This window comes from Thamnophis sirtalis, unplaced genomic scaffold (genome assembly GCF_051295495.1).
Source record: "Thamnophis sirtalis isolate CommonGarterSnake01/CBP01778 unplaced genomic scaffold, rThaSir2_p1.2 scaffold_11, whole genome shotgun sequence".
Lineage (NCBI taxonomy): Eukaryota > Metazoa > Chordata > Lepidosauria > Squamata > Natricidae > Thamnophis > Thamnophis sirtalis.
In genome coordinates this window covers 56392501-56416892 of record NW_028261391.1, presented here as the reverse complement: position 1 = coordinate 56416892, position 24392 = coordinate 56392501, and the positions used below count along the sequence as shown (strand labels likewise).

At 36.7% G+C, this 24392-nt stretch overlaps 1 protein-coding gene across 5 annotated transcripts in view; it reads right to left on the bottom strand.

The window, feature by feature from the left end:
- The window catches only part of TDRD1 (tudor domain containing 1), a 44168-nt gene that overhangs the window by 7023 nt on the left and 12753 nt on the right, over positions 1–24392 (bottom strand). For 3 of the 5 annotated variants that reach the window (XM_087725855.1, XM_087725856.1, XM_087725852.1), the window contains 14 exons: positions 19756–19807; positions 18555–18656; positions 17478–17651; positions 16610–16753; positions 15968–16136; positions 11627–11713; positions 9186–9362; positions 8736–8843; positions 7613–7783; positions 6041–6283; positions 5232–5354; positions 2393–2503; positions 1833–2003; positions 348–572 (listed from right to left, as the gene is read on the bottom strand). In XM_087725855.1, the coding sequence (XP_087581981.1) occupies positions 348–572; positions 1833–2003; positions 2393–2503; positions 5232–5354; positions 6041–6283; positions 7613–7783; positions 8736–8843; positions 9186–9362; positions 11627–11713; positions 15968–16136; positions 16610–16753; positions 17478–17651; positions 18555–18656; positions 19756–19807 (2057 nt within the window). The remainder of the gene's footprint in view (positions 1–347; positions 573–1832; positions 2004–2392; positions 2504–5231; positions 5355–6040; positions 6284–7612; positions 7784–8735; positions 8844–9185; positions 9363–11626; positions 11714–15967; positions 16137–16609; positions 16754–17477; positions 17652–18554; positions 18657–19755; positions 19808–24392) is intronic. The other 2 variants (XM_087725853.1, XM_087725854.1) reach the window with 2 other exon arrangements.

Sequence of the window (24392 nt, the reverse complement as noted above, 5' to 3'; positions counted from 1 at the left end):
CGTGTCGCACCCATAAAATGGCTTTTAAAAAGGCTGAACTCAGATGGCCAGCGCACTCATGCGCGCTGGCCAACTTACAGGGCAACGTCTTGCGTGCCCTGACAAATGGCTCCGTGTGCCACCTGTGGCACGCATGCCATGGATTCGCCATCCCGGGCATAATGTATTCTTAAGTCTTGCTTCCTATGTTTGTTAGGAAACGTGTGCAATATGTTCTATAGAAGGCTAGTTTATTTTCCAAACTTGGAACACAATTTTTTTCAGACAAGCAATTTTTAGAGATTGTCATACCATTACAAACCATAGTAATATTACATTATTTTGGAAATTACTTGTTATCAACTCACATGGTAATGTATTTGGATTTAATATTAAGTCTTCTTTAAAAGCCAAATGCTTCTTTATTAATATTTCACTGATCATGGGAATGCTGTTAGAATTATCAATAAGGTCCACTTCAACACTATTCTTCACTACAGAAATTACTCTAGCCTTCAATTTTTTCTCAGTTGCACACATCTGAAAGGTTGTTATAGCTTCTGTCGTCCATTTGTTATTTATGGGTCTCACACCTGTAGAGAACAGTAAGAAACCTTAAGTAACTTTCATTACACTTTAGATGATGTTTTTTGAAAGCATAATGATCACAATACACTTCTTAAAGAGTAAGTATTAATTTTAGTAGAAATTAATTCATGAATATAAAAAGAAAAACTTTGTTTTCTCAAAGCATTAAAGGATATTACTATATTTTTTCATCTTTTGACTATTGCAGCAATAGAAAAACTAATCTAATATTAAATAGCATCTCACAGAAAATTGGATTGCTGAATGGGTCAAAATGTTTTGATAGGAATGTGCAAAAACTCTTATGAACAGAAGTACTCAATATATTGTATTAGGAAAGAAGTATTTTTCTATGTCTGGTCTCTATTAAGACCTGCAAAGATATCCTATTCTGAAATTTAGCATCACAAAACCACATAACTGCTCAATAGACTATATAAAGCATCTTGACTTGTCCTACTGCAAATTTTAGCCAATACTAGAAACTACTGTTTATCCTCCTGTCTATATATAAATTTTGTGTATGTATATGTATATGTATGTGTATGTGTATATGTGTATATGTGTGTATGTATGTATATATATGTGTGTGTATATATATGTGTGTATATATATATATATATATATATATATATATATATATATATATATATATGTGTGTGTGTGTGTATATATGTGTGTATATATATATGTGTGTGTATATATATGTGTATATATATATGTATATATATATATATATATGTTATATTTATGCTGATAAATATATATTGTTGTATTTGTGCTGATAAATAAATAAAGGGAGACTAGTATAGATCTATTTCAAGCTATTTAGCTCTCATCAGCTAGCCATACCCTTACTGGGATTTGAACCTGTGCTATATTACATACTAGGCAGATATCCATTAAGCGGACCTGTAATTAAGAGGACCTGTGGCTTAATGGCTAAGACGTCTGCCTAAGATGTAATACAGCACAGGTTCGAATCCCAGTAAGGGTATGGCTAAGACTCGGCCATATTTACTAGAAAGTATTATGATATTTTGCATCAATTGTACCATTTTAAGGTCCCAGAATTTTAAAGCATAACTTAATAAAAAGCACATTTAAATTATTTTGTTTCAAAAATATAAAACGAAGATAAATTATTCAAATGTATAACGTACACAGTGAACATCTTCCAGCATAATCAAATACTATGATGTATTATTTACATTTTAATTTAATATCTTATACAAAATTCAAGCGATTCCTACTACTAAAATTACCTGAAAGCCAACATTTGATTCCCTGAAAGGGAAGTTTCAAGAATGTAGATGAAATCTGTCTAATTTTATCTAGAGGAATTTCTTCATAATTTCCATAATCTACAAACTGAACTTTAATTACTTCAAGTGAAATGACATCTTTTACAAGGGCACGATACCATCTACCATCACCTAATTTAAAAACAAAGGACATTGAATAAATATTTACTTTCTTCCAGAAACCTGAGCTTAACCAATTTTATTTAATTTATACGAGTATCATTTATAGGTAGATACTAACTCTCTTACAATGCAAGAAACACAGTAAATGTAGAAGCATCATATTCAGAAGAAAAAATCTATGTCAAGCTGCAACAAGCAAGGCATAAAGTAAAACTAGTCACTTAGAAATATGAAATATATTCAACAGTACGGTAAAATGGAACATTTGCAGACCTAAGATTCCTTTAATTTCCTTTCCTTTAATTTACATTCAAATTTGATACATGCATACAACAAAGGTTAACATTTCTCAAAAAAAAAAAAAAAAAAAAAAAATAGAGAGGGAAAATATTATTTACCGGAAAAATAAGCACCATATATCATCCCTTTTATTATTTGGGAAACGTTGGGTTTTGTTTTCTCACAGTACTCTGCTAAAGATAAGTTGAGTTCTTTAAGGGCATTCAAATCTGGAAAAGAATTCGTTGAAATATTGAGGTGTTTTAAGATTACCTCAAGGTTAATACTGTTCCTTTTAGTCAAATCTATCTTGGGCTAGTCTTTGTAGCAAAAGCCTATAAATCAAACATTCTAAAAATGATCAAATAAATGCCCATGGGACAATGTTATTTATTTATTTTAGGAGATTTTTATTGCCACCTATTCACACATGGCAACTCAAGGCGACTTACAGAAATATAAAAGCCTCATATATAAAACAATAAAACTAAATAACCCCCACCCACCCAGCAACAATATATTACACGAGCCATTTAATGGGCTCCATCCCGCTCTGCAATACCCAGGCTCAGTGGAAGAACCAGGTCTTCAGTGCCTTCCGGAAGAGTGGGGGCCATTCTAATCTCTGGGAGAATGATGTTCCAGAGAGGGAGACACCATGGGGAAGGTCCTTCTTCTGGGTTGCACCATGTATATAAGCCTATGGGATGGGACCCGCAATATTCCTTGCCTCCCTGCTCTGGTGGGTCGGATATATATGACCAGCAAGAGACAGTCCCTCAGATAACCTGGTGCCAACCATGAAGGGCTTTAAAGGCAACAACTAGCACTTTAAATTGCATCCAGAAACAAATTGGCAACCAATGCTACTCCCACAGGAGGAGTGATACATATGCACACTGAGGTCTGCACAAAACCATGTGGGCCACTGCATTTTGCACCAACTGGAGCTTCTAGATGTTCTTCAAGAGCAGCCGCATGCAGAGCATGTTGCAATAGTCAAGACTGAAAGTGACTAGGGCATGACTAGTCCTAGGGAGTGACCGTGAGTAGGGATTGTCAGTCAAGGAAAGGCATAACTGGTGCACATCAGCTTATTAATGATACCTCAGTCATAATGATGGATGATCTCACCCAATGGCTTCATATAAATGTTGAACATGAGAGGAGAGAGTTTCTAGTCTTGCAGATCCCCACAAGTAGAGCAAGGATGGATATACCATCCTCATCCCACTCTTGCCAGATATCATCCAAAAGCGTGACCAATGTTTTTCTGTCCCCTATCCGAGCCTGAATCCTGACTGGTAGGGGTCTAGATAATCCGTTTCATGCAGAAACCTATGGAGCTGCCTTCCCAAAAAGGGAAGACTGGAAACAGGTCAGGAATTATCCAACAGGGCGGAATCCAGCTATGGCTTTCTAAGAATAGGGCAGACCATAGCCTCTTTAAAGTGCCGTAGGGAAGCATTAATCACTGTCAGAGTCCACCCACCTGTCACCTCTCGGGAAGCTTTAGAAGCCAGGAAAGACATGGGTCTAAAACACAGGGCTTGCGTGCATACTCCCTAGAATCCTGACCACTCTTCAGGAGTGACAGGGTCAAACCATCCCAGATAACAGGGTAAGAACCTGCCTCAGGGGCGTCCATCAGACCAGCAATCATGCCGGCATGTAATTGGGAACAAAGTGGAGCAATTTTCTTTTCCAGAAAATCTGCAAATTCCTCTGCGCACTCCTTTAGGTGGACCTCAATTTCCTCCTCCCCATAAGGAGGCGGCTCATCTAAAAGAGGGTTGCTGGGTGATTACCTGCAGATGCAATTAGTGCAGAGAAGTATTTACATTTCGCAGCATGAATCCCTATAATGTAGGCCTTAGCGTCTCTTACCATGTTTGATCAAGTTCATACCCTATCTTCCCCAGCAGCGCTCTAGAAGTACCTTCATTCATTTCATCCCTCTCAGTTCCTCCATGGAGATCAAGAGAGGTCTACGGGTAAGGAGAGGTTGCATGGATGCAATCCTATCCAGAGCCTCAGTCACCTTCCTATTCCAAACAATGACTAAGAGCTTGACTGGATTGCACAGCAGATCTGCAGTTATAACCCCCAGCTCCTTCTGGAACCCATCGGGGTCCATTGGTTGACAGGAGCAGACCAATCTAATAGGTCCTACCTCCCTGCAGGGGGTACAGCTCTTGAGAAATTCATTGCCACCAGACTGCAACATAGCAGGGAGGCTGGTACAGCACCAGAAATCCCACCTGATTCCTTGAGCACAACTTAAGAAAAAGGGTCTCACAGCTGGGCACTTGTGGAGCAGTGCCACATATCCAACAAGGGTATTTCTCCAGAAAGAAAAAAGGCACTTTGGTAGAAATAAGTGCAGAATGTACTTATTTTATGTCAGTAGGTATATAGTTCCAGGACTGTATACATATTTATTTGATTAATTTTCTGGTAATTAAACAAAGAAAGTTATACCATAGACTTGTGCAATTTAGTTTTTGAGAAGATACTTATACCTGCAAACTGCATAAACATTCTTATCTCTATAGCAGATTAGAATTGTTTTTCATTAGCTATATTGCTTTGGTGATCACACTAACACATCACAGTTAGGGTTTACTTCAGGATATTTCTTCAAGTCTTTTTAATTCCTGCTTCATATTTTTCCTAGTTAATGAAACTTCTTCCATAGATTTATGTTCACTATTTTCCAAATACTAGTAATTTGCCTAGTTCTGTGCACTAGCTTGACGTTTTGAGTTCTCCCATCTTATCCCAAGTTCTCTTTACTGATGTGTCAGCATACATATAACATTTAATTATTTTGCTCCAAATTACAATATATTTATTTAAATAGAATGTTTATTATGTTAATTCCCTTTTCCTGAAGCTAGCAAACCTATTTCTAGCCCCAAGTGGGATTAGAAAGCAAAAGAGGAAAAAGAGATGTACCGTCTTCGTTTAATAACTGGCAATAGAACTTGCTGGGGTTGTACAACACAGAGACCATGACATTTACCACCTGTTTATCTGTTAATGTGACCCAAGACCAATTAACAGGCTCCTGCTTTTCACCTATAGGAAAGGAAAAGTGAATATGAAGATCTACTACAACTATGTCTTAATAACCCTCTTAATAAAATAAATTAATCTATACAAGAAACAATACACATATAACCTACTAAAATATCTATCAATTCTATTCAGTTTTAAAAGAATCTGTTTTAATTTCAACATTAATGTCAACTGGTAACTGGATAAAATATAACAAATAATATATAAAATTCTAAATAATGTAAGGAGTGGGCATTGCCCAAAAGATCCATGAACATGCCACTTTGTGCTTACTAGTCTTTTTTCTGTCTGAATTTTACAAAATAATTTGAACATTCATGTCATGCCACAAAATAAATCATCAGTCTGACATAATATTTCTTTGCAGAAATAGTGCTGGGTTTCATAAACTTTAAAGTAATTAGATTTTATGTTGGATAGCTAATTTATCTTCAGAGAAAAAACATAGTTTTTGTAGGCCCCACTTATAATGGCAGCCACTTTTTAAAACCATACCTTGTTCTCTAAAATCCACATTTGTTTCTGACCCTAAAAAAGTACCTATCCTTGTCCTAATCGTTAGAATTAACACTAGTAGTTTGTATTCAATCACCATTGTTCTTAAATTTAAGTTATCATCCATATACTATAAAAATAATTTGAATGTTTTAATATGAACTCATTATAGTAATAACTTATACACTTACCATTTGTTTCTTTCATTGTTTCATTCTGTTTCAAAACAATAGGTGCTTCTTCCACTGCATAACCTAACTCTAAAAGACATTTAGATATATTAATTGATGGAGTCACAGATTTATCTGTAATTTCTACAACAAAAGTGTTCATTTTCTTGTCAGTGACTTTTATGGCAACCACTTTATTCTGGACCAGTTGCTTCATGGCAAAAGTTGCTTCTGCCGACCAGGTCCCAGATACTGGTTTCACCCCTGAAAATAGAAGGATCATTTTTAAAAATGTCATACATGAAAACAGACTACCTAGTTTCTCTGCAGCTGAACTATATCTCCCAAGCACTACTTTTAAAGAACAATTCAATATTGCACTACATTTTAGGGATTTTTATTATCCTTACGATATTTGCTTGCTTACCACTTTATCATGTTTCTATGTTCTCTTTGTATGCATCCAAATCGAAACTATTTTTCATACCTAAATAGTGCTATTGAAGACATTTTGTTACATCTCAATGAAGTATTACATCTCTTTTTGGCTAACAAATGAGTAAAAGAGGATTCAATATGTCATTAAAGGATGCAGATTTTTTTTAACCAGATTGGTTTTGATCCTTGTATTACACACCTGTTTAATTTAGCAGGGAGTGTAAAAGGTACTTCCCCACTAAAGGGAACACTGGAAACTATTTATTTACTTGAAGCAGCTGGTTTCAACACATGTGCATTACAGCTATCTCCATAATACAAACTATCTTCACACATGGCATTGGTGCCATATTCAGTGAGCTGAACCAGTACGCTTTTGTCTTACCTGGACTCTGCATTTGTCCATCTTTAATTGCTTAGTTTTTTCAAATATAACAGAAACATCTTTTATATGAACTATAGAGGTTAAAGAAGAGATACTGTCTGTCGTTATTCATGTAAGAAGCACCTACAAAACCAACCGAAGGGTGCTTTTGGATTGAAAGGATTTGCCAATGACAACACTGTTGCCCGGGGACACTCAATTGCCAAAAATAATGCAATCTTTGGGGAGGTTCCTTGTGTTCTCCCACTGGTCAAAGCATCACTCAGCTCATGCGATATTTCCTGGGGTACTCACAGATTAGTATAAAAATATTTCTGAGAATTTACAGAGAAATAACAGGACTAAGTTGTTCTAATTAAGACAGTCCTACTATCGTGTTCAAAATCAATATATACATTTTTGCTAAGTGTATTCAAAAATAAAGACTTTCTTGGAAGAATGATATACATATCAATACAATTGGTATATACCATGTATTACAGAGGCACAATTAAAAAATGAAGCCTTAAGGCAGAGGTTCCCATCCTTTTCTATACCATCACCCCTAGAACACTTCTGATATATTCCCAGAGCCCTTACAAAAGTAAATAATTATATGCATATAAAGTATGATTTTGAAACTTCTAAGCACAAGTTTTTGCACCCCTTGGAATATCGTCTCACCCTCCCAGGGGGCATGAGAACACCCGATTGGGACCCCCTGCCTTAAGGATTTCTTTACAATAAGTCATTGTTCCATCAATACTGAATTATAATTATTTGTTTCCTACCTGCTAGGGTACAATTCATAGCCTGCATTGGTAATTCCATTAATTTCTGAACAATTGGTCGAAGTCTATTTAACTGTAGCATTTCAACGTTTCCATAATCTATGTATCCCACTAAAGCCATTTTCTCTGAAATAAAGGATATTACTGTTGCACGATACCACTGGTTATCTTCTGAAGAAAAAAAATGTGGAAGTCAGTCATATTTAATCTTAACAATTTCTTCTTTAAAAGTGTATCAGTCGTGATACAACAAAGAAAACTACAATGTTAAAATACAATATAAAGTTTGATGTAAAAAATAAAAATACAAAATTATAATGTGCCCTATACACAAATAGAGGCAATAACAAGAGACAGTTCTAATTTATCCTCTTAAAAAACCAAGGTACACTGAGCCTATCAGAAGGCCAGCAAACTTTTATTGCTTATTTTAAAATGAAAATATTTGTGCTGCAAAAGAATAATATATGGTATATGAAATAGAAGGGAATAGAGAAAGAGGATTTGCCAAAAGCTGCTGAACCAAAAAAGCTTTACATTTTATAGTAGCTGAAGTTTCAGTAACAGTCTTATACTATTTTTGTTTCCCTTCTAATAGTTCCATCTCAATGCTAATGGTAAACCTGAAGCTGGAATTTAAAAAATTACTTACCAAACTCGGTTTTAGAAAACAGCACCCAAAAGAGAATGTATTTATTTGTGGTCATATAATACTTCTAATGACGGTACAGATTTCTTCAAAGAGAGCTAAATGTTTCATTATTTAATAGTGCATTAACATCCTAATTTTTTACCGATAGTTTTAATTTGTTTTAACTTACTATAATAAATGCAGGCTAAGAAAGCTAACAGTCCAGCTTTTGTTTACTTTTGTATCATTAATATAAAAGTCAAGCAGGTTTATGTTCAATTGCATTATAAAGCCTTAATAAATACATATTAGCTGCTAGCCATTATTCTCGCTGTTTCTTTTCTATGCTGAACATTAGATTCCAAGTATTTTAGAGGTTTGATGACCTATTCTTTAAATAGACACATAATACTAGTACAAATAGAAATGATATAATAATGATACCGGTGATAATAATAAAAAATATTCAAGCAGTCTCTTCCTCCTCCATACCTGTAAACTGAGCACAACACACATCTCCTACCGCTGGGCAAAAATCTGGGGTGATCGAGGTATTTTCACAATATTCACGTAGGGATACTTGAAGTTGAGAAAGTTTGCCTAATAACACATATACTTACATGAAAATTGCTATATAAAAAAGAGCAAAAGATGTTTAAAAAATACATAGTTTTAGTAACATTGCCTGTTTTAGCCTACTAAGACTTTCAATTGGACCTGAAATCAATTATTTATATAGCTCATGATAAATTGTAAAACAATTTTCAGACTGCATTTTACATTTTAATGCTGTATCAGCCTGAAGTTTACATTTTAATGCTGTTCTCTTCCCATTCTCATTTATCACACAGAAATATCTACATCTTATCTCAATAATTTATTAAATGCAGAAAATATACAGGTGCACAAGTATTTATATCTCAACACAAAAGAAGGACTTACAGCCATTTACTGTCTGTTGACAAAAAAAAATTCCTGGGTTTTGTACGTGGGCAACCATGCCAAAAAATGTATGTCCTGTAGATACTGAGACAATCTTTGGAGTTAAGCAATCAGTATGATCCAGTTCTTTCCATTCCACTTTATTTTCTAGAACTGATTTTTTTTCCACAGTATGATCTAAGGGGAAAATAATACTTAAAGTCTGATTTGCAAGGTCTAGTTATATATTTAAGAATCTGTGTAGAAAGATCCCTCACCTTTCTAACTAACCACTATTAAAATAAGTACCTGCTACCTATTATAATATTCAATCTATGAATGCCAATACAATCAAACCAAAGTTTACAAAGGTACATGAAATTCATTAGTGAAAGGGAAAATATTCCCTCTAACCATGGACTACAGAAGATTGGTTGCAACAGTGATAAGGAAAGGTGTACTATTCACAAAACCCAAATGTTTTACAGGGCTATATTGTCTCTGCCAATAGCAAAAAGTGCTGTCTTATGGAAGGACTTTTACGCCATTGATTCTAATAAATTACTGTCAGTCCTACAAAATAGACCAGATCGATCATCCATTGTCTCAAAAATTCAAAACCTAGTTCATCTCCCAAAGCTGTTCATTCATTTGCAATTTTCTTTTCTTTTCCAGTCCTCTTTTATAGATTAGATCAGTGGTGGGTTTCAATTTTTTTTGGAACCTACGCTGTGGGTGTGGCCTCATTTGTGGGAGTGGCTTGCCTGCCATGTGACTGGGTGGGAGTGGCTTGCTGGCCATGTGACTATTATTTTTAAAAAAAACTTTGGTGGGGATGTTGTCTTTGCATATAATCTGGCTTTCATTTTACTTGCAAGTACATATAGATTCCTTCTGATAAAGACTCTTTTAACATTCTGAATTTTAAACGATGCCGATCTCTTGCAGGAGCATGAGTCACGCAAGAGCTGAACAATCTTAGCATTAGTCCTGATTTTAATGTGTCCCACTAAACCACAATAGGGTTGATTGGATTCCGGTTGAGTTATATAAACCCCAATTTGGGGTACCTGAAACACGATTTGCAATCTGTGGATTGACCCCAGGATCCCAAGTCCTGTAGCCCCCAAAGTTTCTTTTTTAATTATTTACCTATTTGAATTTATTAGCCAGCCAACTCCAATGGACTTTCCTGTCCAGTATCCCTCCCCCCACATCCCTCCTTTCGCCCACTGCCTGTACAATACAGGCCCCGATCAAGGCAAGGAGCGAACCGGCGAACCCATCCAGATATATACGTGGAGCCTTAAGGGGAAACTCCCTGTTTTGCAAAACCTTCGTTCCGTGACATTTTCCGCCAAACCCTGTGGGGCAAATCCTCCCAAGCCGCTTCCCCCTCCGCACTAGCCCCATGGAAACCAGTCAACTCCGCAGCCTCGAAAAGAGAAAGGGGGGCGGATTTATCGCCAAAAAGGAGCCTGGTGAAAGCCTAACGGGCGGGAAACAGTAGCACTGACTGCAGCCAAACTGACCTGGAACAAGGAGCGATTGCTTCCTCCGCCCGCTTCTTCGAACGGCAGGCCTTGGTGGCAGTTAAGGTTCCTATCTTTAAACGCGGATCTTTCCTCGCCACTTTATGAGGTTGGGCCCGGACTTACTTTCTGAGCACGGGGCGATGGGCGGTAGTTTGCAAGGAAGCCCGGGTAAGTCCTTTGCTAGCAGGCAGGTTCTAGGACCCTGCCGCCACCAAAGAACCTTCCCGAAGTTGCTTTTCTGAGTACGGGGAAAATGTAAGGTATTTTGTCCCTTGTCTCCCCGTTGCTCAGAAAAGCAACTCCAGGAAGGTCCTTTGGTGACGGCAGGCGTCCTAGAACCTGCCTGCTAGCGAAGGACCTTCCCAAAATTGCTTTTCTGAGCAACGGGGAGACAGAAGGGACAAAACACCGTCCATTTTCCCCGTGCTCAGAAAAGCAACTCCGGGAAGGTCCTTTGCTAGCAGGCAGGTTCTAGGATGCCTGCCGCCACCAAAGGACCTTCCTGAAGTTGCTTTTCTGAGCACGGGGAAAACCGACGGTGTTTTGTCCCTTCTGTCTCCCCGTTGCTCAGAAAAGCAACTCCGGGAAGGACCTTTGGTGGCGGCAGGCATCCTAGAACCTGCCTGCTAGCAAAGGACCTTTCCGAAGTTGCTTTTCTGAGCATGGGGAACAGAAGGGACAAAATACCGTCCGGCTGGGTATACAGGGCTGGGGGTGGGGCAGGCTTACTTCCAGGTCCAGTGACCAACTGGTTCGCGAGAACCGGCACGGACCAGCAGCAACCCACCACTGGATTAGATGGATGGATGAGAACCCCAAAATGTTGTGCTTCCTTCCTAGATCTTCAAATGTTCTATAGTAGTGCATATTTCTTGACTTAAACTTTGCCTGATTTCATATAAGGAAAAAAACACCTGATGAACTTACCTATAACTGAAGTTCCCTTCTTAATATCCTTCTCCTTTGCATTCCGGTCATGCATATTTTCCAAAATAATTTCATGCAAGTGTTTACCTATTAATACATATACTACATATATATCACCTCTAGTTTATACAAAGATATTTGCAAAATGTTTTCAAAGCCACAATTCTGACTTCTTGAAAAATCATATCTTATCCAATTTATTAGCAATGAAAAAATATTGCAGATGAAAACTCTGCTTATATCTTTATGAAACAAACATTTGTATATGCCTAAGAAAATAAAACAAATACATCAAAAACATAAATCTATTTCAGAGTTAGCTAAAGATGTATGAATTAATCAGTATTAACTATTCTAAACCATTTTTTTTCAACACAAATTTTGAACCATCTTCCAAAGGATCAAAAAACATTTATATTTTTTTCATAGTACAGTAGAAATGCAATATATTGGGGAAATGTTTTGTTTCCCATCTTCTGTTCTAAATAAAGAAGCTTCTTAGATAAGAAGCAAAATGTTTTCAAAGAAAAAAAACCAAGAAAGTCCAGCTGCCTTTTGAAAAAAGCACCTTTAGGACTATATGTTGGCCAAGTCTTCCCCCAAGGCAGCATACTGAGCAACAGGGGATCTCCCACCAGCAAACAACCAATTATGTTGACAAAGCTGGCTATTTGGCAGCTTGTGCCCCAGATTTGAACAGGAGCAACAAGGAACAACCCGAGATGGCCCTCAGATGATTGCAAAACCTTCAGAAAAGAGGGGTCTTGATGGTGGCTTCTTGGTAGGAGCTATCAGAAGTTTAGGTTTTCCATCTTTTTCTTAGCTTTTTGTTTATACCTTTTAAAGTTTTTCTTACTATTTGATCTATACTTTAATCGATTTGATCTATACTTTAATCGACTTAATCGACTATTTGATCTATACTTGAATGTGGATTCATTCTATAACACTCTGCTGGATTTTAATATTACCTTTTTTTCATTTTCTTACTGTTTATTTTGGAACTCTAAATTACGATTTCACATTTGCCATAAGGAAGTCAGAACCGGGATAATCCGCGACAGTTTGATCTGATTTACATTTATATCTGATTTTACTTTAAGGACTTTGTTTTTACTAGTTTTGGTCTTATTTTTTTTTAATGTCTAATGTATAGAAGAATGCGCACATGCACAAACCAGTAGTAAAATAAATTGAAACCCACCACTGGTCTAATGGAAAAATTACATTTTAATTACTTATTTGGGGAAATTTTACCTAAATTTTTATCTGTGGATGTTTTTTAAAAATTCAGATTTTTGATATTCCAAATAAGAATAGAAAGGAAATATTGAAACAAATCTAAGTCGGTGAGAAGGCAAACTAAAAAAAGTATGGAAAGTATAAATGTTATTTTATTCTGTGGCAGTCTCAACGATTTAAATGATATTTTCTTCATAGGAAGTATATTAAGATGTACAAATTAAATCTATCAGTCTGAAAATCAGTAACTTGATTCATGAAAACATTGAAAGATTATAAAGAAATGAATACAGTAAATCAAAGTGCATGTAGAATTAATTCTGCCTAGTTTAAAATTTACTTCCAAGTAATATCAATTTGGAACTGTAACATCAAATAATTCTTTTTAATAATTTTGCTTTCTTTATAGTTGTTTGGCAGACATTGCTACCTTTGTAATATTTGACCAACTACAGATTAATTTTTAGGATAAATGTTGCATTACAAATTAAACAATCTACAGATTGACATGGTATGTACGCTGGAATACTACAGTAATGCACATTAAAAAAAAACAATTTGAAAGAAGTTATTTGGATTTTCATCAAAAAAACAATTTGAAAGAAGTGATTTGAAGTTACATAAAAAACAATGTATTTTTTATATTAACTGTAAGCCTAACTTTTTTCAGGTTTTGGTGGGGAGAGGGAGAAGTCTACTATAGAGTCACATTAACTTAAATAAATTATTATTTAAAACACCATATTTTTTCAGGTTTATATAAAAGTATGAAAAATTGACCTAATGCAATAGACAGCATTCATGTGAGCTTCTAAACCAGTGATGGCGAACCTATGACACGCGTGTCAGTGCTGACACGCGTAGCCATTTCGGGTGACACGCACATGCTCCCCAAACTTGTTTCAGCGGCAGCTCTCAGCCTGGGCGGCAGCGTCACACAGGCTGTGGAAGGAGGAGGAGGAGGAGGAGGGAACCAACCAAAGAGAGGCTTTTACCGGGTCTGCGCCCCACAGCCAGGATCGTCCTTGCGCCTCAAGCCGCGTTTCTTCCTGCAAAGCCCTTCGGGCAACCCGAGAGTTCCGCTTGACGCCAGAAGGGCTTTGCAGGAAGAAACGCGGCTTGAGGCGCCAGGACGGTCCTGGCTGTGGGGCGCAGACTCGGTAAAAGCTCTCTTTGGTTCCCTCCTCCTCCCCCTCCTTCCACAGCCTGTGTGACGCTGCCGCCCAGGCTGAGAGCTGCCGCTGCCGCTGCCGCACAACTGAGGGAGGGAGAGGGAAAGCAGAGGTAGCCTCAAATTCCACCGTTGGGACAGGGGAAAGGGCTTGTCCCTCAAGAGTGGGGGGGGGATAGAGGTGGGAAGAAGGGGCCCGGCCTGTCCCCAGCGCCCCCCACAGACGGATTACGGATCGAACGCTTCTCTCTCTGCAGCCTTTTTCTGCAAGTCCCAGCTACTCAGCGGGGCGTCATCATTTCCGGGGGGTTGCAGTTTTCCAGCTCAGATATCAGGATCCGCCGGGATTAAGTGGGAGAAAACGCCGCTGGCCGAGCGGAACAAACACATCCAAAGGTTAATCTTATTTTACGAAAACACAACTTCCAAAAGTCGATCGTGGCCTCCGTCAAGAAGCTCTTCCCCCACCCCCCACCCATTCTGGGGTCTTGGTGTCCCTCGGCTAAGATCCACCCCGGAAAGCAGAACGGGGGCAGCCCTCCTGTAATTCTGGCTGGGTTAAAGAGCAGGGATGGAGGAGCCCTATCACACCTTCATTCAAAGGGTGGGGAGGGGGAGGCCCGATAAAGTCCCTCCCTTGGGGTGTCTGAAGTCCCAGCTGAAGCAGCCGAAGGAAAAAGGATAAGCATCCGTCGCTGCCCAATGGCGCTTGGGGTAACCCCGCTGGACAGAGCCAGTCGAGGCTCATCCTGCAAATGAGGGTTTCCTTTGAGGAGGGCCAGGTGGTTTCAAGCACCCCAAACAGCCAATCTCTCTCTCTCCGTCCCCCTTCCTTTGCTCCTGGGGCTGCAGAACTTTCCATGGGCTCAACAGTAATTGAGTAAAATTCTAAGCCACTGCAGTAGCTGCTTTTTGGTTTTATTTTTTTTAATATTTATCAGTCTCTCTTTTAGTTGAAGAGTTGAAGTCCACAAGGCTTAAAGCTGTCAGGTTTGAAGACCCCTGGGGTTTTTTTCCTAAAGGGTTAGGGGTGCAAGGTTCTTGTAACTTGACAGCTTTAAGACTTGCACGCTTCAATGCCAGAGTTTCTGAGCCAACGTTTTGGTTGCTAAGCAGGACCGTTGGTAAGTGATACTGATAATAATATCAAGGGCAACATACGAAATCGACTGATGAACAAAGAAGTTACTAAGCAGCTATGTTAAATAATTTGTTTTTGGTTTATTAAATACAATTATATTGCAATTATATATTTTTGTAGTTTAAACTATAAATTGCACAAAATTATGTTTTTGTCGAAGTGACACACAACGCGAGTTATGCTCGATTTTTTGCCGATTTTTGACACACCACGCCAAAAAGGTTGCCCATCACTGTTCTAAACCATGGACCACAGGTCACATGTGGTACTCCCAAGCAGCAAAAATACATGCTACTGAATGCTTCCAAGCTTCACTGCCACTACCAGCTCCAATGCTTATTGCTCCACTAACTAAACAGCTGATCAGCATGTGAGATCGTTTTTTATGATTATTTTTAATTTATCTACAAATTGTGTAGACCTCTTCTAAATAATTGCTTTTAAATAATTTTAAAGACTAGAATTGCAATTTAAGAATTTTTTTTGGAATAAAATATAAATATACTTGACTGATGTGAATGATTGCAAAATATTTTTAAGTGGAAAAAATTGCTTATTTATAATGTCATGGGTAATCTTGTGGAAAAATTAAAGCACAGCAAAAAAAGTTTTTATGCAAAGTATTCAATGATACTTTTTTCTCTTTCTACATGTTTTCTGACATAGTAACAGGAATAAATGTAGATTTTGTAAAATTCAAGTTTGTTCATTAAACTTCATTGTAGGAATCCTTGTTTAATAAACAATTGTTATAACAAAAATATGAATTACTGTTATCTAAACTTACCATAATCTGACAAGACAGCATCTACTGTAAAACAGGGCATATCTTCCATCGAAACATCAGTGATAATTAATGAACAATATTTTCCTATAAGAATTGGAGCAATAATATTCTTGTAGCTTTCATTCCACTGTTTTGCATCAAGAACATTAGCAACGCGACACTTAATGGCCTAAAAAAATGTAGGTTAGAAAATTGGTTATCCTACTTTAAAAAGAACTTTAAAAAGAACTTAAAACAGCACACTATTAGAATATACATAAGTTCTTGAATAGTGAAAATCTTGGAGGAAAAATAATGATAATTACTGTATTTTTAAAAACTCTTCTTTTAAAAATATCTGTGTGCAGCTATTCCACTGTTCAATGCATCTGCTTAATCACATTCTGCATTCAGATTACCAAAAAGGAAACCAACATTTAAAGATTCTTGAGCAAGAATCAGGATAAAATTTATTGCATCAAAAATCTGTCATGTCATAAGTACAGCACAAACTAAAAATAGCTAAACCTTTGATCCATACTTAAAAAAAATTCAGAATATTTTGTTACATTATATTCTCTTGAAAACAAAATTTGGATACTAACATATTCTCAGATTTGGTACATTTTCCATAGTTTCTTAGATATTTAAATTTATACTTACGCAGGGTGGGATCTGTGAAATATCTTCAGGCAATCCTTTAATTTTGTGTAGTAGTATATTTTCTCTTTTTCCATAGTCAATATACAGTACTTGAGTGCTCTTTGTAATGATATCTATCTCTTTTATGAGTACCCTGCACCAAGTCTGAATGTGAACAAATTACTTAGCTGCAGTTTTTTTTACTATGATCTTCTTTACTAGTTGTCTTCAATTCAAACACTACTTCTCAGTATAATTTTATATATTTAAATTATTTAGTTAATGGAAGCAAATCAAATCATCTGTTCTTCCTAACATACAGACCCATCCTTTCAATAGGCCGTATAGGATTATATTAACTTCAATATTACTTATACACTTAATATGAAATATTTCAGGTGACACCTATTTTAAACAATAGAAACAAGATTAGAATTATCTCTCTTAATTTTATCAGTATCAATTTTTATTTTACTGTAAAAAAGAAACCAGAACTTTGCGCTGCAATTTTATATGGCAGTTCTTGCTTTGGCTAAATAAAAAGTTATTAACCATTAAACACCACAATTATGCTTAGTCAAAAAATAAATATGAATCTATTGACCTGATATAAAAAGAAATGCTATATTGCTGGTAATCTATACTTCAGGATAGCATCTACAATTGTTCAGTCAAAAAGATATTTTTTGAATGCCGTGCATGTAAACACATTTAGTATCTACTTAAATAATTTCTCTTCCTGCCTTCCATAACGTTGCAAAATTCCAGGAAAACACATACAGTGGCCCTCTCTTCTGAAACTTGTTGTACCCCCAATTGGAAGCCCTGACATCCACAATAGTCTGCAAAACACTAAATGGTCAGTATGTCTACTCTAAAGTTAATTTACCTGATCCAGAGTATATTTTGCAACACCAACTTCTCCTTTGACAGGAGTATATTCTTGATTAATTCCCTTGTAATTTTTCAGTTTCACTGTTAGTTTTCTAATATTACTTTGAACTTCAGGAGAATTGACTTGTATGTAGAATTCACTAGGATTATTAAAATCTGTTATTGTACCCTAGAAAAGAAACGATTTTTGAAAGCTTGTCTTTAACATTAGATTTACTCACTCAAGTACATATTTATCACAACTGAATACATGAACAAAGTTACTCAAAGCATAAAAATTTAAAGGATTCTTATCAAAATGAAATTAAAATTTTACAGAATCATTATCCAGCCAGGTGTGGTGGTGTCCCTTTGGTATGAGACTGCATTGCCCTTGCCTCCACTTCAATTCCTCCCACCAGTCTATCTTCACCATCTCCATCCTTTGGGCAGCCTGCTCTGCCATTTTCTCCCTGCCACATGACTTTCACTGTTACCTTCCATTCTCTGCTGACCTGGGATCCAAGCACTGGGTGAGGGTGTGGCCCAAAGATGTGCTCAGAGAGTACAGCAAAGCTTTGTCGGCCAAAGAGGAACTTGCCAGGCCTGGCCAAAGAAGAGGCAGTGGGATGCAGTCAGTGCAGAAAATGTGATGGTGGTCCCAGGCAAAGGCAGCCAGGACTATGCGAAGCCTTGCAATCTTGGACCAGCAGCAGAAGGCAGAATACAACAAAGGTCACTAGAGGAAGGGAGAGCAGGCAGCAGTGACAGAGTTAGGGTGTTCCAAAGGGTAGAAATTGGGAGGCCTGGGGGAGGGGGGAGTGATAGATAGGCAGGCGAGAGAAGTTGAAATGTGCACTGAAACGTAGGCTGATTGGCAAGCACTCGAATGTTGATCAAGTGACCACAGGGACATTGAAACTTCCATAACTTCAAGGATGATTGTAACTACCATTTGTTTAGCACTATCACTGAATGTTAACAACAGTAAAAAGTTGTTAAGTTGGGACTATTTGTATTAATTTAGCTAGATCTTTGTAGCTATAAGAACCTTATTATACAAAATACGTTGAAATTTAAAATCAGAACTTACTTTGATTGTCATATTTTTCTTAAGTCCTAAATTATTCAGATCAGATAGCATTATTTTCTTCCCTTGTGCTACATTTTTAGTATTTGCTGGTAATATATTTTCCTGTTAGAAGCAAAGGTTTACATTTGATTAATAATCATCCCATTTTCTATTTAAAATAACTCAAAAAGATTGACTCATCTAAGGAACATAAACCATTGATGAATTTATAAGAGGAATTATAATTTTGAGTATAAAAGAACATTTACAAAGTAAATAATTCTTATCCCTTCCTTCTGGGCTTATGTCCCTTAGATCAGCATTGCTGTAACTTTGAATAGTAATTGAATGAATATGTTAAGGACTACATGTACTGGCAAAAAAGATATTGAAATAGAAAAGGTAAAGGTTTTCTGCTCAGTCATGTCTGACTCCAGGGCACGGTGCTCATCTCAAGTTTCTTGGTGCAAGGAACCAGACAATTTCCATGGTCATGTGGCCAGCATGACTATATGACAAAGGCACACAGAACGTTGGTACCTTCCCACTGAAGTGGTACCTATTAATCTACTCGCACTTGCATGCTTTCAAATTGGTAGGTGGGTAGGAGCTGAGCCAAGTAATGGCAGCTTATCCCATTGAATGCTCATGTCTTAAACCCAGGTTCAGCTCTCCATCTGACAAGTTCTGGAACTGGAACTGCAGAGCCATCTGGCTCCACTAAAATAGTAGGTGAAAGTGAAATAAATCACTCAGCAGTGCTACTTACTGTTGCAAAAAAGGCAAATGTATTTGTTATACTATATTAAGAGACATGTACTTTTTAAATCAGGAAACTGGCAAAATTATAGTTCTTTCCAGTGCCTTAAATGGTATTACTCTGAAGGTTTGGCTTTCTCATGGAATAATGTAAGTTCTAGGAAGAAAAATTCCACCTGAAAAAACGATCTAACGGTAAGAGAAGAGCAATTTTTTCAGTAAAGTGGTAGGCTCTCTTTACTGATTGTCCTGAAATAGATGTCTGAAAACTATTTATCAAGGATATTATGTTGATTCTTGGTTGTGCCAGGACATGGTAGACTAGATGGCTTGAATCAGCCCTTTTTAAATGCATAATTTTAAATGAGAAAAGTGTTACAAAGAGAAAGGACTAATTTGCAGGCATCATCAAAATAGTGTAATGAAGTTTCTCAACCACAGAAGAAAATTCCTCTCACTATACCTTTTTATTGCTTTCATCCAATGATTCTCTATGATATTCAGCTTTATTTGTACTAAAAAGAATAATTTCAGTCATTAGCACAATGTTCAGTTCAATTGCAAGTTTATTTCATTTAAAATTTATTATGCTGTGGCAGTATAACTTTTAGCTGATCAAGAAATACTGTTGTTTCATATGCTGCTTTAGCATCTAAATCTGGACTTGCTTAAACCAGAATTCAGCAATATGTCCAAAACAGAATCTCTAAGAATAATATTAATCATTTAATTTAAGCAGGGACAGGAGTGAAGGCCAACATGACTGGAAATGTGAACCCCAATGCTCTCCTAAACACACACAATTTTTGACTGGAACAGCAAGGAACAAAAAAGAACTGCCATATATGGTGGTCCCAGAACAACTGAACCAAGGAGTTTAAATATTAATCAGAGTGTGCAAAATATTTCAAATTCAAAAGGTTCAATCTGATAGTAGTCTGACAGAGTTCTTACTGGAATATTTCTGGTAAATTTTTAAAAAGGTATTCTTAACTTGGAAGAGACTGTTTCAAGTTGGAAAAAGCAGTTTTGAGCTAAATACATCTCAGAGGCTAAAATTTTTGCACAGAAATACATGAAATGTTTATTTTTTTATTCTCACTAGCCTGCAAGGTAGATAGATTCCACTTGAAAAAAGATTGCCTCAAATATGCATGGTACTTCACTGTTCCAATCTTGAATAAATATATTTCAGAGAAAGTACAACTATACAGATTGTACTTCTCAATCTAAAAACCCTTTTAGGGGGAGTAATTCTGATGAAAAAATAGTACAGCTCAGCTAGTTCTTATAAACAGCTACAAAACAATGACTCAATTATTTTTTTATTAAGCAAAATGCTATGAACATGTCATGAATTCCTAGAATGCTGCTAAATAAACCCGGGGGGAGGGAGAGAGAGGAGGGAATCCTAAAGGGAAAAAAGCATATTGCAATTAACGATAGCAACAGTCAAACAGTTACAGAAAAACCAAAGCTATAAGAGAATTTGAATGTTTTTTTCAACCATTATATTATTAAATTATTGTTTTAATTTTTTTAATTTATAATTATTAAATAATAGTTTTTTAAATCATTATTTTTAATTATTTTAAAATTTGGTCATTTAAAATAAACATTTAAGCCACCCAGAATCACTGTTATTAAAAATGGCAAATCTCCAGGTTCTGATGCATAGAACAATTTAATAATACATTTAAATATTTCTTAATACCTGGATTTTTACTTTTATACAATACTTGCATTGGAGAGACCCCTTACCAGAGTCTTGGAAACTAGCTGTAATCTTTAAACTAGGTAAACATTTTCAGGAATAGAGACTTAGACGATCATTTCACTTCTTAATATAGTTTTTCAAACCTACAAGAAATTATTAGCTAACAACCTAAAATGTCTGGAAATAAAATTACTCACATAGATCAATTTGATTTTATTCCAAAAACACATATATTTTCCCTACTAGTAAACAATTATTACACAAATTGGCAAAATGAATATGCTTCTAGATATACTTAAAAGTTTCCGATTCTCTGAAATTATTATTTTTTAAATAAGTACAGTTAGTCCTGTACTTATTTGAGCCGAAAATTTATGTTCCTAAGGAAAACAATTGTTATGTGAATTTGACCCATTTATGACCTTTCTTGTCAGTTAATTGAATCACTGCAGTTGTTAAGTTAGTAACATAGTTGTTAAATGAATCTGGCTTCCCCATCAACTTTTCTTGTGAGAAGGTAACAAAAGGAAATCACTTGACAATACAAGCATTATAAATATGAACCAATTGCCAAGCATCCAAATTTCAATCATGTGACCATGGGGATGCTACAACAGTCGTTAGGCATGAAAAAAGTCATAATTTATTCTTTTTCAGTATGTTATTTTCAAACAGTCACTAAATGGTTAAGTTGAGAAGTATCTATGTTACAAAAATATAAATTTAATGCATAGTAATATGATTGGTCACATTTATCTCTATATTAATAAAACTGAAGCAGTTAAGAAGTTTTAAACTTATAAAGTTAATCATAATTGTTACATTCAATCAACTTGTTTGTCTAATAATAATACACCTTTATATTTGATTGCAATCTATCATTATTCAATTATTCCATGTTTTATCTTGTTACTTTCATTTTATTATATAAAAATGTATACACCAATATTCCCCCTATTTCTATCACTTATTCTAGCTTTAGTCCTGTTATCCTTTATTAGAAGCTTTTTCTTTCTATCCCAATTTCTACTGTCACCCACCTAAAAAAAGAAGAGAGAGAAAAGGAAAAACGAGTCAGAACAACAACAAAAAGGAAAAATTATCTATCCATTGTCTCTTGCCTGCTTCAATATTTTAATATCTGTACTTTTTAAAAACTTGCCTCCCAAATTCCTCTGTCAAAATCTGTTTTTTGGCTATTCAATCTAAGTATTTCTCCCACCTCTACCCTCTTCTACTGACTAGTTCCCAAATTTTCTACGCACGTTCCAGTCTCCCTTTCAAACATATCTTTCAACTCTCTTAATACATTTCCCCCTGGTTTAATCCATCAATCACTGTTATTTCCATTGTTGTCTCCTCTTTTTCGTTTCTTCTGCTGACTCCTCCCTTTCCTGGCCATCTTGTTCTTTACCAGGGATGTGCAATCAGGGGAGGCGGGGGAGGCAGAGCCTCACCACTGTCATCATGAAAAAAAAATGCAAAAGGAAAAGGCAAGAGCTGAGATCAGGCTGAGCTAGTTGCTTCCCGAGTCACCATGGATGACTCCGCTTAACTGTTTAAAAAAGCCTCTAAAAAGCGCCCCCTACAGGAGGCGGCAGGAGAATGAGGTGCCTCATCTAGTCTGACTTTATGATCACTCGAGCAGAGTTAAGCAAGGGTTAAAAGCTGAAAAATTCCTGACGTAGATGAGGCAGGTCGTTCTCCTGCCTCCTGTAGAGGGCGGTTTTTTAGAGACTTTTTAAAACAGTTAAGCAGAGTCATCCACACGGTGACTCTGGCAGCAACTAGCTCAGCCTAACCTCAGCTCTTGCCTTTTTCCTTTTACATTTTTTTTTCTTTTCATGATGGCAGGCAAGAGCAGACTTGAAATCCTCTCTGAAACAGCTGGAAAAGGTACATGTGGGTGAGAGGGAGGAATTCAAACTTCATCCTCCTGGTGCAACTTTGTGTGTGTGTGTGTTTGTGTGTGTGTGTGTTTGTGTGTGTGTGTGAGAGAGAGAGGGAGGGAGGGAGGAGCATACTGAGACAGTTCTTTAGTTTATGCACTATGTAACACTCTAATACTATGCCTTTGGGTCTTCTGAAATTTTAATTATCCAATCATAAGCAAAAACAATGTTTTCAGTAGAATGAATTTCCACTTCTACTTACACCTGCCAGCCAAAATGCTGCTAGTGGTATTGCTAACATGGGCTGAGGAAAACCTAAATTTTCTGAATACTGGTGCAACTTTGTGTGTGTGTGTGTGTGTGTTTGAGAGAGAGGGGGGAGGGAGGGAGAGAAGGAGGAAGGAGGGGAAGGGAGAAGAAAAAAGGAAACTTATTTAGCAAAGGAGAAAAACAAATGCTGTCGCTTTAAATCTGAACTGAGCATGCCTGGTTGTGGAATTCTGGGAGTTGAAGTCCACAAGTCTAAAAAAATTGCTGCCTCACCAGCCATAAAACTCACCGCATGTCATTGTTCTTTACTCATCATCCCTTGTATGGTTTTTTCCATTTTTTCCATAATCTCCTTAAATCCTTTCTCCATGGTGTCTTTTGAGTAATGCTATCTCCTTCAATATTCCACCTATTTCTGCCTTATAAGGTATCTTGTTTTATTTTTTAAAAATTCAAATTTTGTCCAATAGTCCAAGAACTATCTAGTTCTTAAGTTGCCCTTCAAGAAGTGCACTAGTCCCACTTCTTTGTATCCAGTAGTCAGTTCCATTTTAAAAAATGCAAAATTTATACGAAGTCTCTTTTCATCCCCTTTACAAGTTCAATCTTCTAATGTATCATTCAAGGATCCTTATCTGGATCTCCAGTACTCATAGGATGGTTAAAAAAATAATCCAATCGATATTTTCACAATTCTTCATGCAGGTCTTCCAAGGCTGTAGTTTTTCTCTTTTGTCAGCAGGTGGCACTTTCACCTTAAGTTTCAGTATTGCCACTAATCAAGCACTCTTTTTTCGATCATGAAAGCAGAATTAAGTTTTGTAAGTAAATGATTCCAGCATTTTTAAATGCCTCTCCAGTACCAATTCTTCCAATTTAAGGGTTAGAGTTTAAGAGCCCAATTTATTATTTTTCTCTCCCACGCCCTTCACTTCCGGTCTGGAGTTTCTCAGAATGCTTGGACACCACTTTTACAGATAGTTCTGAGCAAATGGTTCTAAATTGTTCCTTGGGAGTTAAATTTTAACAAAAAACCTCTCCCCCAGATCCAGCCACTGTCACCTGCTTCGCTCCAGCACCAGTCTTAGATGGTCACCGGTTGTCCCAGCTTTGTGGCAGCCATCTTTAGCTGCTGCTTCTTTTTGTCATGGCTGAGAGGAAAAGTGAACCCCAGGATTACAGGAGAGTTGTGGCTCTCCTCGACCTCACAGGGTGCTGCAC